Source organism: Leptosomus discolor, chromosome 6, assembly GCF_034619465.1.
Source record: "Leptosomus discolor isolate bLepDis1 chromosome 6, bLepDis1.hap2, whole genome shotgun sequence".
Classification (NCBI taxonomy): Eukaryota; Metazoa; Chordata; class Aves; order Leptosomiformes; family Leptosomidae; genus Leptosomus; species Leptosomus discolor.
The window spans coordinates 709,025-723,313 of NC_141396.1; the positions used below are offsets into that span (position 1 = coordinate 709,025).

The 14,289-nt window shown below is 55.6% G+C and overlaps 1 protein-coding gene across 1 annotated transcript in view; it reads left to right on the forward strand.

The window, feature by feature from the left end:
• Positions 1–929: 929 nt before the first annotated feature.
• Positions 930–14,289, forward strand: part of STK32C (serine/threonine kinase 32C) — an 88,649-nt gene continuing 75,289 nt past the window's right edge. The window contains exon 1 of the mRNA XM_086466658.1: positions 930–1,014. Coding sequence (XP_086322784.1) covers positions 930–1,014 — 85 coding nt within the window. The remainder of the gene's footprint in view (positions 1,015–14,289) is intronic.

A 14,289-nucleotide genomic window follows, 5' to 3' on the forward strand; every position in this document is an offset into this window, starting at 1 on the left:
TTTGAAGCTACCCACTGAGTTAGATGAAGTCCCTAGAGCACAGCAGCCGAATAAAGCCCACGCGGGTGTCTCCACACGGCGAGGTGACAGCCGGCGGGAGCACCCGTGACCGGTCCCTGACGGGCTGCCTGCGCCCCCCCCGGTACCGCCCGAGGGCTGGCGGGAGGCTGGGCCGTGACGCCGCCCAGGGGCTCTCCCGCCCGTCGCGATGTCCGGGTTTAAAACGAACGGCGCTGCCAGCGCAGGCGGCCCTGAGGGCACCCGCTGGGCGCCGGGGCAGCACCGGGACCGGCAGCTCGGGGCTCAGGAGCTGCCGCGCCGTGATCGCCCCCGCGGCCCCTGAGGGAGGCCCGCGCCCGGTGAGCGGAGCCGGGGGGCGCAGAGGGGAGAGGGGCCCGGCCAGACCCTCCTCGGCGGCCTCACCGCTCGGGCGGGCGCCAGGGGCGGGGAGCGGAGGAGGAGGCGGAGTACGAGCGGGAGGAGGAGGCGGGCCCCGGGGCCCGGCCCGGCCCGCCCGCACCTGCGGGCGGCGCCGCTGCCCTCCCGCCGCCGCCGGGGGCGCTGCGCTGAGGGCGGCCCGGCCCGCCCCGCCGCTCCGCTCCCGCCTCCCGGTGCTGCGGCCGCCCGGCTCCCCGCCGCTCCGCCCGGATCGGCTCCGCTCAGGCTCCGCTCCCCTCCGCCCCGCTCGGCTCCGCTCCGCTCCCCTCCGCCGCGCTGCGGCAGCCGCCGCGGGCAGGAGGTCGGGAGGCGGCGGCGCTGGGCGCTGCCATGCGGGCGGGCGGCGCCGGGGCGCGGGGCGGGTGAGGGCGGCGGCGGCGGCGGTGGGGGCTGGCGGGGGCCGGCGGCGGCTCGCAGCGCCCGGTCCCGCCCGCGGGAGCCGCCGGGCCGGCGGGGAGCGGCGCGCAGGGCATGCCATCCGCCTCGCCCCGATGTTTCACTGGAGCAAGTGGAAGAAGAGGATGGGAGCGAGCGCCTCCTCCTCCAAGAGACCCGTCTTCGACGAGCGGGAGGACGGTGAGTGCGGGCCGGCGTGCTGTGCCCCGGGATCCCCTGCCGTGCCCCGGGATCCCCTGCCCCGGCGCTGCCCTGCCGCGGGATGCGCTGCCCCGCACCTATTGAGCCCCGTTCCGCCCGGCACGGCGGGTCCCGTCCCGTCCCGTCGCGTCCCGCCCCGGCGGGGCTGCCCCCCGCGGTACGGTGCGGTGCCGGGGGAGCGGGCGGCCGGAGCGCACCGGTGCGGGTTTGCCAGGCGGGTGTTGCCCGGGTGCGGGGAGCGCGGAGCCCCCGGCAGCGCCCAGCCCGGCGAGCAGTCCCGCAGAACCGGGCCGTCGTTACAGCATCGGGGAATTGCAAAGCGGGCGGTGGGGGGGACAGTTTGGCAGTGAAGTTTCAGCCTGTGCAAGGGAATCTCGGGTTTCGACAAGGAAAGATCAAGTGCCGCTGGCCGTCAAACTTCTAAAACTACTTGCCATTGGAAAATGTTGCTTGGGTGTTTTTTTCTCCCAAAGTACGAGTTTTCTTGTAGAATTACACCATGAAGTACCACAGTTGCATTAGCCTTCTCAGATGCAGGGTGGAATGTCAAAGGACCGAAGGAAGGAGGCTTTGCCTGTGGGTGGGGGAAGGCTCGGGAGAGGCGCTGGGCCAGCGGACGGGGCGCTGGGTGGCTGGGGGCAATCGCGGCGTACAGAGCACTGCGTTGGCCCGAGGACACCAGCTGGGCACTGGCACAAATCCCCGGCTGCTCAGGGTGCTGGAATTTCGCACTGGGTAAACCTGGAGTTAGGTATGCCAATTTGCGTCTTCAAGGCATGATGTTCTACTTCACGTGAGCACCGGGTCTGCTGGCTTCCCCTCGGCGAGGGGGATCAAACCGGAGCCAGTGCTGCTTCTGACAGCTGAAGGGGTGTTAAATTGGGTAAACTTTTACTGGAGAAGTAGCTAGTTGATACTGCCAACAAGTATTTATTAGCATTTCAGAGTGTAACATCGAACTGTTAACCCTTGCATCTCTTACTAGAGAAGTGTAGAGGAAACATCTGTTAGAACGACACCTCGCTGCCCCAGGGGTGTGCTGTGGTGTCACGGAAACGCACAACAAAATTGCTGTTGGAAGGAGCTGCAAAATCCATCCAACCCCCCCCATTGCTTTATGCTGACGGCGTGCATGAGATCGGGTCAATGTGGCTGCTGGGTGTGTGCGGCTCCGAGGGGCTTTACCGGAATTTTGTGCTCCAAGTGAAAAAAATGTGTTTCATCTTGGATGCGGTGGGTCAGCGGGAACAGCAAGCGAGACAAGTGAAAGCGCTTAAATTGAAGGCTTTGCTACCTGATGCAGAAAGTCCTTCCTCCTGAACTGAGCCCGTGTGCAGCCCACGTAGGGGAACGGAGCTTTGCAATGAATGACCGTTGACAAACACCTGACAATATTGCATAAGGTATTTTCAAGCAGCACTTCTACAATAGCAGAGGCTTATTAGGACATTGCTTCCTTAATATTGCCTGCTTGTTAGTGTGTGCTCGGAGCAATTACAGTGTTGTTCTGGTGAACTCATATTTACTGGCACAGCATGGTTGCTATGGAGATCTCTTAAGACATTCCAATAACTTCCTTACATAAAGAAGCCAGTTAATACTTTGGTTTTATGTGTGACATGATGTGGAAGAATTACTAGCGAAGAAAATTTAAAGTGAAATAAATTGAAAAAAAAAAAGAAGGAAAACGATAGGTTGGTATATGAAATTTTACCCATAGGTGGTTCCTAATGATGGATATAGCAGAACGAGCCTGACTGTCTAAATCCGATGGTTAATCCTGTTTAATTTTGACAGGCTGTGTGCAAATAGAAGGTTGACATTTATTCTAGTGAGTGGTAACACAAGGCCCACTATTTACCCTCAGATAAAGCAAACTCTGAATGTGTAGAGTTTTGAGGCAAGGAAACCCTTGCAGTCCTCTTGCCTGACTTTCTTGTGACTGATTTCAAAACTTTGCTGAATTCCTGCCCTGAGTCAGGCCGATGTGGCTCAGCCAGCACGTGGTGGGTTTCCTGGGGTGGGCAGTACCGTGTTTGCTCTCAGTGTGAAACACCCTGCTCTGGAGAATTATCTGCTGTTAACCTCGCAGTTAGAAATTGTCCTTTCTCTCTGGTCTGCGTCTGTCCAACCCCAGCTTCCTGCTGTTGGATCTCACCTTGATAAACCGGAGGAGTTTCTGTTGCTGTGCCCCTGTCTCGGCGTAGCAGCAGGCTGGCACCGCAGCCGCCCGGTGTCCTTGCCGGTGGGGTGCCTGGATTGAGCTCTCTGAGCCCATGGCTCCGAGGGTAAACTTCATATTCCTGAGTCTGTCCTGTGGATCTTCTCTCAACTTGCTCTGTTTTTTTTCAGCATCGTTTTTGTTCTGCTGGGACTGAACTCGTTTCTTCGGCAGGGACGGTGCCCGGGGCAGGTTGGTGCTGCTGCAGCCTGTGAGCAGCGCTGGCATGTCGTCCGTCCAGGGATAGTCGCACCCAAGGGACGACTGTCCTGCTCCCTCCTCGCGTCCCTTCCCGGGTGCTGTGTTGTCCCCTGCCCCTCAATTTTCCCCCGGTTCAGGTGACTTCTGTGGACTGTGAAGCCAGGTACCGGCTGAGTGTGACCGGTCCTTTGCGTTTCATCTCGCTGCAGTGGGGGGACAGCGGTCTTTCTGGCTCCCTTTTGGGACTGTGCTGGGCTGCAGCGTGTTTCTTTTGGTTGCTTGCTGTTTCATGTTTGCGCGTGCAACCTTGCAGTATTTCTGAGCATTTCAGAGCTGGGATTCAACTAGTAGAAAAGCTGACTTTGAAAGGAGAGTGTCTGTGTGTTTTGTGCGCGCCTCCAGCAGCGCTGACACCCGAGAGACCGGTTCCCCTCGCTTTGTGAGCGTCGGCTTCAGCTGGTTCCATTTACACAGAAAACTTGGCTGGTTCAGTAGCTGCTGCACACGCATCGGCTGGGCACAAGCTGCAGCCTGTCCAGCTAGAGGTGCTGCCTAGTGACGCCTTCTTGACAGCTGGTTTTTGGCGAGGTACATCGTGCCGTTTCTGAACAGAGAACATTAATGAAGGGGGCGAGGGGGGGTAAGAGAAAAAGACTGTAAACAGGGCAGGAGGAAGAGTATAAGGCAAAAGAACAGAAGGGCCGCAAGGCTGAGCGCTCTGAGTCATGGTGTGCTGGAGTAGGGTGGCATCGGTCAGCTGCACTGAGTCGTAGTGGGCTTGTAGATTTATCGTTATCACCACGTACTGTTCTCCATCAGGAAAAACAGGCCTTTGCCTGCCAGGGTGTTTTAGGGTTTCTTATTTATACCTGTGAGAACCTCTTAAAAGCTGCTTACTTGGTCAGTGAATTTGTTTGCCGGCACCAAAGAAGGTCGGGTCTGGGTGCCCGCTGCCTCCCTGCCTGCTGTGAACTGTCAGCTCTCCGGCAGGGCACGGGGCGCTGGAACGTCCTGGCACGGCCGTCGCGAGGCTTGGTTTTCATGTGGGCACAAAGTATTTTCTGTTGTCGTTCTGGGAAACGGCCAAGCAAGTTTTATTGACACCCCCCTCCTCTTTTTTTTTTTTTTTTTTTTTAATTTCATTTTTTGTACTAAGTGCAGAAGAGCCACCGTTGTGAAGCCAATGGGAATGTTTCAACCCAAGTATCTAAAAAAGTGTTTAGCAGAGTTGGGCTTGGGAAACAGGGCTGAGTGATAGGAAATACAAGGCAGTCTTACACGTAGTGCTATTAGCGTTGCTCACAGTTGTGTTATGTGAGAGAGGGGGAAAAACACAGCATGATGGATCTTTATATGCAGCTACATCTAAAGAGGAATTTCAAGAGTGCGTTTTGGTTGTGGCTTCTCCTGAATCAAAGTGGCTTACTAAAAAAGTGTGTGTAAATATACATAAGGATATGTAAAGCCATCTGCTGCGTTCTGCTGAGCTGTTCCTTCCTTCGCTTACGCCGAGGTGAGTGGTCGGAGGGCTTTGTGCCTGTTTCCTGACACTGAGTTAGATTTCCAGCTGATTTACATGGTTTTAACGCTGCAGCCCAGTTATTTTTGTTGTGATTTTGTCTCAATCACTTTTTACCCACCCCTTGTCTGACTCTCTGCCAGAGTGCAGGTGGCTTTTTGTAAGGGCGTCATGTGCAGTCTCTTGGGTTTATCCTACTTGCAACAAAATCAACTTTTTAAAGCAAGTTCCTGGTTTTATCACCCACAGATACAGCTCTTCCAGTAAACCAGTCTGACTCCAAGAAGTGTGTACTCAGGGTCACCTTTGGGCCAGGTGCAATGACCGTGGGTGGTTTCATTTTCCCTCTCGGGGAACAATCTTGTTTGAATTCTTTGGCCCAGGCAAACCCGGGAGGAGGCACCAGACTGGACTTTGCGGGAGCAAAAAGACCGACCCGCGGGAACAGCCGGCAGCATTCGGGGGGATGTGCAGGGCGAGGGGTGCCGGGGAGGAGAGGAGGGTCTGTTCCAAGAGGGTGTGGGATTTTGGGGTGGGAGGGTGTGAGGTTTTGGGGCGGTGGGGTGGGTGTGTGCCCCGTCCTCGCTTGGGGCCGGGCTGCCTCCGCAGCGCTGGGTGGGCTCTGTCGGCGTGGGGCAGCCGGGCCAGCGGTGCCCGGGCCTTGCTGGTTGGCCTCTGCGTTGGGAGACGGGGGCCTAAAACTGACCCAGGAGCCGCTCGGCGAATGCCTGCTGCGAGTTCCCAAGCTGAGGGACAGGCTCTGTGAAAGTGCGTTTCTGTGGCGAAACACGAAGGCTGTTACACGCTTTGACGGTGCTTTTCTGGCCGTGCCGTTGGCTGAAGGGCTCCGGCTTTAGGGGTGTGCTGGGCCCGGGGGGCTCTCGAAGCCTGAGCAGCGCTGGAGGGAAGGTCCAGCTCTGCCTCTCCACCGGCCTCATCGTTGGAGGGACGTCGGGAGGCTGGAGAGCCTCGGCAGCTGCGCGGCACAGCGCCCGTCCCCATGGAAACGGGCGAGAAGCTGCAAAACCTGGGGGAACGTGCTTAAAATAATCCCCATTTTAATTTCAAACCATGTGTTGGCAGGCTGTAGGGTTACACACACGCCAGCGTATGCATCCCTCCTGCCTCACCCTGGCGAGCGAAAACGGGAGTGCTTTGTTCGTGGAGCTGCTTGACGCACAGAGAATGAACCGTGCGTGCTGGTGCCAAACCTGCCTCTTGCTCCGGCCTGTCATCCTGCAGCCACCTTCTGCTGAGCCGGTGCTGGCTGGGTGCTGGCTGGGTGCTGGCTGGGTGCTGGCTGGGTGCTGGCTGGGTGCTGGCTGGGTGCTGGCTGGGTGCTGCTGGATGCAGAGTGCCTCCTGCTGCAGCTTTGGGGAGGACTCTCAGACCCACGTGTCATTGTCAACTTACATCGCTTCAAAGTCAAGGGTTCAGACGTCGCAGATTGGCAAGCTGTTCACATTCCTCCTTTTACTTCCTCTTCTCTGACCCGAGGGGAGCTCCGAGTTGTCCAGCGCTTGTTCTCCACAGCACTAGGCGTTAGTTTTTCAGGTTGGGATTCTCGCCCATAGTTGTTTGTTCCAGGGATTGAGGCCTTTGAGGAACCAAGGGCATGCTGCCAGGCGGTCGGAGGAGTTGGAGTGACAGAGATGTGGTGAGGATGGGGAGCAAAGCCTGACCTCGCCACGTGTCCCTTACCTCTGTGGCGACCCAAACCCCTCCTGCCAGGTTTGCCCCAGGTTCAGGGACATCCCATGGCACTGCCAGGAGAGGGGCCCTGGGAGATGGGACAGTCCCAGCCCTGACCCAGCGACCAGGAAGGGTTTCTCTCCCTCTCCTGAGGTGATAAGTGTTATAAACCACGTGCTGCTCTTCTGCGGGGCAGCCAGCATGGCCTGGCTGGGTCCCCTGGTCCTCAGGGGCTGGCGCTGCCCTGCAGCGTCGTCCCTGCTCCAGCTGCTGCTGGCCGTGCCCTGCTGGGGCTGGCTCCTCGCACGGCCGGGCACCCGGCACCGCTCCTCCCGCCTGGCATTGTCGTCTCAGCTGGGCAGGGATTTCAAGCCCTGGGCACGAAACATTGCCCCTTGGATCAGAAAACTGTGGGCTAATGTGCAGTAAGGTGGTTATAAAATCCCAGATCCTGTTTCTTTAGGGTCAGATACAGATGTGTTAAGCTCCCATGCTCTGCAGATTACTTACTATGTAATCACTGATCAGATTGCAAGGCAAACTTTTTTCGTAGCCTGACTCTTATGTGGCTGTGGGTTGGGAGCACAGATGCCTTTCCCTGATATTTAAAAACAAGAGAAAAAAGCCTTTATGTATTATCAAAGTGGTAGCTAAGTAAGTAAGTGGGGGGAGGAGGGAGTGGGAATTACAAGGAGGTGTCAGAAAAGCTGTGTTTAGTATTGTCAGTGGTGCTTTGTTTTTGCTTTAAATCTTTCTTCCCCTGGATCCATAGCTTTTTGTGTGTGCTTTGCCCAGAGACAGGCTCTTGCCACATGCTTGCTGCCCCCCAGCCGAGCCCGTGCTCCTTCGTTAGTCTAAGGACTGAAAACTTCCACACGTGAAGCTTTTCAGCATGTTGTGTAATGCAGAAATAGGTTATTTTATTAATTATTATTAAATCCGGAGAACGCAGCAACTGCAAGTCATGAAGATGACGTGATAATGTGTACAGCGTTTGGGTTACTGGCTCTCTTTCTCCTTCAGACATAATTAATAGCTCTGCTGTCACGCTCCATGCTGAAGGCCGTGGTCTGTTCTCAGCAGTGCTGAGAGAAACCTGAAGAGAAACTGTTCTGGATTGTGCTGATGAAGGGGGACAAAATGTCTCCCTTTGAACACTGAAAGTTGCAGTCGCAGAGAACCGTTGCTGTTGCTCACCTCAGACCACTCTTCATCGTTCACTTGTGTTGGCGTAAGAACATATATTTGAATCTTGTAATTTACAACTATTCACAAAACTGCACTGCCTTTCACAGAATGCAGTGTGCATGGCCACTGGAAATTTCCCGTTTCCAGCACTTCGTTGTGTATCTTGTTCTTTCAAATCCTCGTAGCGTTTTCATGTTTCCTTTGCCGTTTCCTGTCTGGTGATGCTCCCAGGCGGGGGTTCCCAGGGGGTGGCTGTTTGCCCACCGCTGGGGTCCCGCACCCTTCAGGCGGTGCCCGTGAGGGGCCGATCCGTGCAGCGTGCCCCTGCTGAGCCTGCCTGCTCTGCCGGCTCTCTGCCTGCAGCCGTGCCGGCTCTCGCCTCCGCACCCCGGACCTGGCAGCGTGCGGCAGCGATGCCAGGAGGCGGAAGGGAGGCGAGGGCTGTGGCGGCTCAGCACGGAGCTGGCTCCCTTTGGGCGTTCGTTCGCTCTCAGGGAAACGCAGGCTCTCGACGCCAGATCGGGGGGACCCTCCTCCTCCTCCCTGGCTGCCCGACTCTGAACACCTGGGTCTGGCTTGCCCGTGCAGCTGGAGGGGGACGGATGGATGGACTGTCCCACAGGACCTGCAGGGCACAGCCTGCCCCTCGGTGCTGGGCGGCGCTGGGTGGGGGTCTCCGGCGGCACTGGGTGGGGGTCTCAGTCCTTCCTGCTGTAGTGTTGCCCCAGGTGTCTTCTGGAGGCGAGGGAGGAGAGGCCCTGGGGGGCTCCCGAGTCTGCGGGGGGGTCTAAAGAGACGATGGGGTAAAACAAACCCTGAGGGCAGCTGAGGCTGTTTGCATGAAGCCAAGTAAGGAAAAATTAAGAAACCCAACCGCAATTTGTGGGGCATTTGACTGATATGGAGGCAAAAGGGCAACCAAGAAAAAGTTATCAGAAGTACAGTTCAAGTAAAAGACCAAATTAATACTTGATCTGTTCTGTAAAGGCCACAGTCCCCACAATCAGCTTGAAACAGGCTTTCTGTGAAGTCAGAACAGCACGCAGGAGCACGCTGCGAGGGATCTAAACACCTTGCCGACCATGTTCCCGGTGCTGGCGTGGTGACCTGCCCCGCTCTGCTGGCATGCCCACCAATGCCTGCAGCTGTGCTTTCTGGGGGCACAAGTCCAAGGAAATGGAGCTGATGGTGCCAGGTCGGTCGCAGATACCAGCACCGGCAGCTGCCGGCCAGGAGAGCCTGCACCATCAGTGCTGGGCGGTGGAGGCACTGGCAGGATCATCTCATGCTGTGGCTGGCAGCACGTCAGCGTGTGCCACTTGACAAGTAAAACCTTCCCAGAAATGAAAAAAGTTGCTCTTTTTGCGGTTTGGTAGTTTTGTCACGGGAAACTCGGGTTCTGAAGTGGTACGCAGGTTAAAACACCTGCAGCCGGTTCAGGTCTCGCCTGGTGATGCCTCGGCAGGAGGAGCGCTGTGTAGCACGGTGCATGCTCTTGGGTCTATGCAGGTAGGGGGACAACGTGTGTTTCCTCTTAAATATCACTTAATTGCTTGTGGGAATGCCTGAAACCAAGCGTGGTGAGTAACATTTGTGTGGAACAAAGGCGCTTGCTTGCAGCAGTGTTCCTCTGCCCCCGGGTCAGGACTTGGGCTTTCCCCTCCCCGTGACATGACTGAGTCTCCGTGAGCGCGGCCCAACTGGACGTGCCCGGGCAGGGGACAGTGCTGAGCCCGTTGTTCTCGGTCAGCCTGAGAGGTGTAGAAGCGGGTACGACCTTTCCCGTTCTTTTCCATGGACCTGCTCTCCAGCCGCCGTTTCAAACGCGTTGTCCTCCAGCAGTCAGGGGGGCGTTTCGGAGCTGCGGTTTTCGTTGGTGTGTGGTTCGTGCCCCTCACCCTGGGATCCTGTAACAACGCAGCTGCATTAATCACGAGTAATGACTTCCCATTGTGTGACGTGGCTGCAAGTTCTAGAGATGTACCGCAGGGCGCGGTGGCAGGAGCAGAGGGAGGGCGGATGGTGAGTAAATCCGTGACGCTGCGCGGGCCGGGGTATGGATGGGTGTGCAGCAGGGAGAACACAGCCACGGCTGGTCTCTGCTTTGGCATGCATCTCCCACAGCAAAGCGAGGTGGGGTTGCTCGAGAGCGGCTTAGCTTCTCCTAACAAGAGAAGCTAAATGTCAGTGTCCTCTTTCCCTCTCCCACTGTTCTTCAGGAATTAAATTGCTTTAGGTGACAGTTACGGAAAATTAAAACTGCTTAGGATGTGTGGGAACAGACGGCTCTGAATCCTGCTAAGCAATGAGATATGACAGCGTGTGAATGTTGACATGCTAATTTACATCTAGTCTGTTGTTCAGGGTCTTTACCAATACCGGGGACTAGTAAAGGGATGCAGGTGCTGAAGGATGTTCTGAATTTGGCGGCTTGCTGGTTTGGCTGTGCACACCGAACCCTTATAGGCTGACGGTTAGCCGTGCTGTGTAATTAAAGTAAACAGCAATGTCATGTATTTACAGCTCAGCTGACAGTTCTGGAAGCTGATCATTTTCATTTAGTATTCCAAAAAATACCCTTATTTGGTTCTTGCGGCACCAGCAGAGAGCTGGTGGGCTTCTGAGGCTGATGGTGCTCCACATAGCTTTCAGGTTAACCTGAAAAAGGCTGTTCCAACATAGAAAGTTACCTTCCTGTCCAAGGTTTTCATTTCGTTACAGCCTAGCTGCCTAAAGATATAGGTGATCGTTTATGTTTGTACGGGTCCTGTGCTGGTTACAGCGTATTGGAGCTCTGGAGAAAGTGCACTGAGTAGCTCTGAAGCAAAGCGGTGAAGATAAAAGCAAAGATGTAAAAGCATGGCACTGTTGATACTGGTGCACTGCTCTGGGTCTCCCATTTCTGCACAGTCTGTACAATGGAAAATGCAGAAGTGCTCAGAAAAAAAGATTTCTTTCCTCATTTCAGGTTAACTATCTGACCAAAAAACCGCCCCCACCCTCTAACAAACAAACGAACAACCCAAATGAAATCCACAACTAAACAAAAGTTGGCATCACTGCTTAAAATACTGGTGTTTGTTGTATGTCCTGTGAATGCAGAGGGCTTACCTGGTGGCAACACAAGGCCGTCATATGCATATTTCAGATACCCAGGAAAAAGGAAGGCAGCAGGGAAGCTCGGTAGTACCTGGGAGGAACTTACACTGAAAAGAAACGACCACAGTACTCGGGGAATTTACCAGCCAAGACACTTCCTGGCATTGGCAGTTGGTGTTATCGGCGTCTAGTCAGCACCTTCAGTATAAAGGCGTGTGGGGAAGTACTTACTTGGGTCCCCTTTTGTGGTCACTTGGAGAATTCCCATGTGGGTTTAATTCTGGTGCCTCACTGTACTGACGGCGGTCAGAAAGAAGGGGCTTGGAAGGGCTTGGACTGAAGCTCAGGTTCCTCCTCTGCGCAAGCGGTTCTCCGTCAGGATTAGGTAAAACGCTTAATGGAGGTGTGGGCTGCAATGAATGCTAATTACGGTTATCCAGAAAGTGGAGTAAACTGTGTAGTTGGAAAGTCCCCTGCATTAGATGTCAGTTAATCATCAGGACCATCAGGGTCAGTCAAGATCCTTCCAAATCAGTTTTCCGCCAATGGCACGAGTAGCACGGTACATGTACACGGGTTGGGAGTCTCTGGATGTTGGGTGAAACACCTTTTTATTTTCCTCACAAATAGCTTTTCATTGCTACTACCATTTCTGTGCTATTTCAGGTATAAAAAACACTTCTGAAGCACTGGATGACAAGCGTGCTGCTGAGGTGTGCATGCTGCAGACACCCACAAACCACTGCCACGAGAAATGAAACCTGCCCAAGGGTGGCTGCGGCGTGGCTGGGCAGAGCACCCGTGGTGGTGTGGCTGGGCTGTGTGTCCGCGGTGGCGCAGCTCGCTGTGCCGGCTGCAGCCCTCCCTCCCGCTAGCTGTGGAGGCACAGCCACCTCCCGAGTCAGGTGGGTAAATCTCTTGCCGTCGTTGCCGCTGGTGTTGGCTGGACACACCATTACCTCTGTGACTCAGTGTGTTTTCGCTGTCAGAAGGATATTACATCTCTTGTGAAAGACCTTTTTTTTAAACTGCGGTATGTAGCATGCTAAATTACCTTGTAAAACAAGTGTCACATAATCCACTGGAACGCCATATACTGCACTTGTGCTTTATACTTTACTGGTTCCCCAGTCTTAATGGAAACTGGCAGGCAAGACCAGAAAGTAGGCAACGCAGAAAATGATGTATATTAGACTTGGATTGTTTGCGCGGTTGGAAGACGTGCATTATGCTTTACAGAAAATAAGACTAGTGCTTGGTCCCAAATAATTTGCACTTTAAAGGCTCAATGCCGCATGTGGTAATCACATGAATAATTCACACATGTTCAAGCAGTCCCCATAATTTCATATTCGAGCCTGATTCTAGATTTGCTGAAAACTCTGAGCTGCTGTCGGTTCGTGGCTCCTCCAGCACAGAGGGCAGCTTGGCAGGACCTTCAGCGCAGCGATGAAGCGATAACCTCTCCAGCCGGCGCTGGTCGCGTGTCCCAGTCAGGGCTGGGAGCCTTTCCCACCATCTCTGCTTGGGCCGACCCACCAGTCGCTATGACAGTGTCCAAAGCTTGGTGACCCGAGTCCCCCTGGGTCTGACCTTGACGTGTTTTCCGTTGCTTTCATACGTCGTTGCACCCTTAACCAGTAATAGACGCTACCAGGAAGGTCGGTGTGGGGCTGAGCCGTGAGCTCAGCGCTGCGTTGAGTTCCCCAGATGGCCAGTGATGCCGGTTCAGGAGGTGACCCCACGCTGCGGGCAGAGGTGCAGGCGGAGCCGCGCGCGGTGGGCAGTAACGGGGAGCTGGTGAGCAGGTGTTGCCTCGGGTGTTCTCCCCCGCGTGCGGGTGTGCTTGGCTTACCCCTGCGAGACAAGTGCTGCCCGTCGGCTTCGTGCCGGGGTGGGGGGAGTGACTCGAGAGTCCTGAGGTTTAGGCACAGCGGTACAGGCGACGCGGGCAGGCGTTCTGATGGGCAAAGAGATACCCACGTCGGGGTGCTGGTGGCGGTACCACCCTGCTCTGCTCGGGCATCCCAGCTGGCCATGGGTCTCCATCTTCCAACTGCGGCTAATTCACGAGTTAGACCCAGCAGCAATCTGGAAGCTGCCTTAAGTTGTCGGTTAGTGCTGGGACACCAAGGTATCGGGGATCTGTGGTAGTCCCTCAGTAACGCCTGGAAAACCAGTGCCAGCAAACAGGCTCTCTCGCCAGCTCTGGTGTGGTTTGTGCGGTACGGGGCGAGTGCAGGGTGCTGGGGGCACTCGCAGTCACTGTTCGTTTTGTTCAGTTGGTTTTTATTGCACGTTAAATGCCGCAGCAGGAAAATTGCAAGCAGGTGTCAAAACAAGCACAACTGCGACGAGGCAAACTTAGGGATTGATTAATGAATATTTTCAGCGTGTTGTATGTTTTTCTGCACGGCTTTCTGATCTAAAGATCAATGTGTGAAGTTATTTAAAAAATAACAGGTTTCTTTTAACTGGAACAAATTGCTTCTGTTTATCAAAATGTTGAGTAACATCAACAAGCAATTCAACTGCTGGTTACCCCTCAATACTACTTTGGAAATAATGTTAGTTAGTGTTTCCTCTGGCCTTGGCTTGGATTTTTCTGTGCACTTAGTTTGGCATCTCCGAAGGTACCCCTGCTCACCCCCTCCGCTCCCTGGGAGGGCTCTGTCCTCCTCTTCCCTGCCGTGAAGTGGGAATTCTCCGTTGCGGCTCTGCTCCCGCTCCCTCACCGAGACTGCACGGGGGTTGATTCCCGGGGTAAGCCAGCGTGGGTGGAAAGCAGGCAGGCGGGCGGCCCCGGCGGTGTCGGGCGTTGGCAGTGGGCGCGCTGAGCGAATGCAGAGCCCCGGGGATGTGCTGGGGCCCTGCCAGCCGTCGGTGCTCGGGTACCAGCGCCGCGAGCCGCCGTGCAGTGTGAGGAGGGGGGCTCTCCCAAGGGTCACCTCTGCTCCCCACGCATGCACTGCCGTGGTGTGTGACAGGGCGAGGGCTGCACCCCACAGCGGTACCTGCCACCGATGCCCTCTGCTCTGTGTGCTGCTATGAGGGACAAGGCTTCCTTCTTTCTTGTGTTTAAAGTCTTTTTCAGGAGACGTTGCCTTTCCAGGGTGAGTTGCTACCTAACCGTGTTCAAGAGAATTTCTTGTCGCAGAAACAGGATGTCTGCTTTCCCCAGAGAAGTTAAACTTGGTGCATAATTCTGTTTGACATCCCACTGTCTGTGAATGCGGGTCTGCTCTCTTGTCGGTGAGCTGAAATACATCCTGAGCAGTTATGGTCATCCATCCTGCGCTCCTGCGGGTACCGGCTGGGCAGGCTCAGTCCCCGC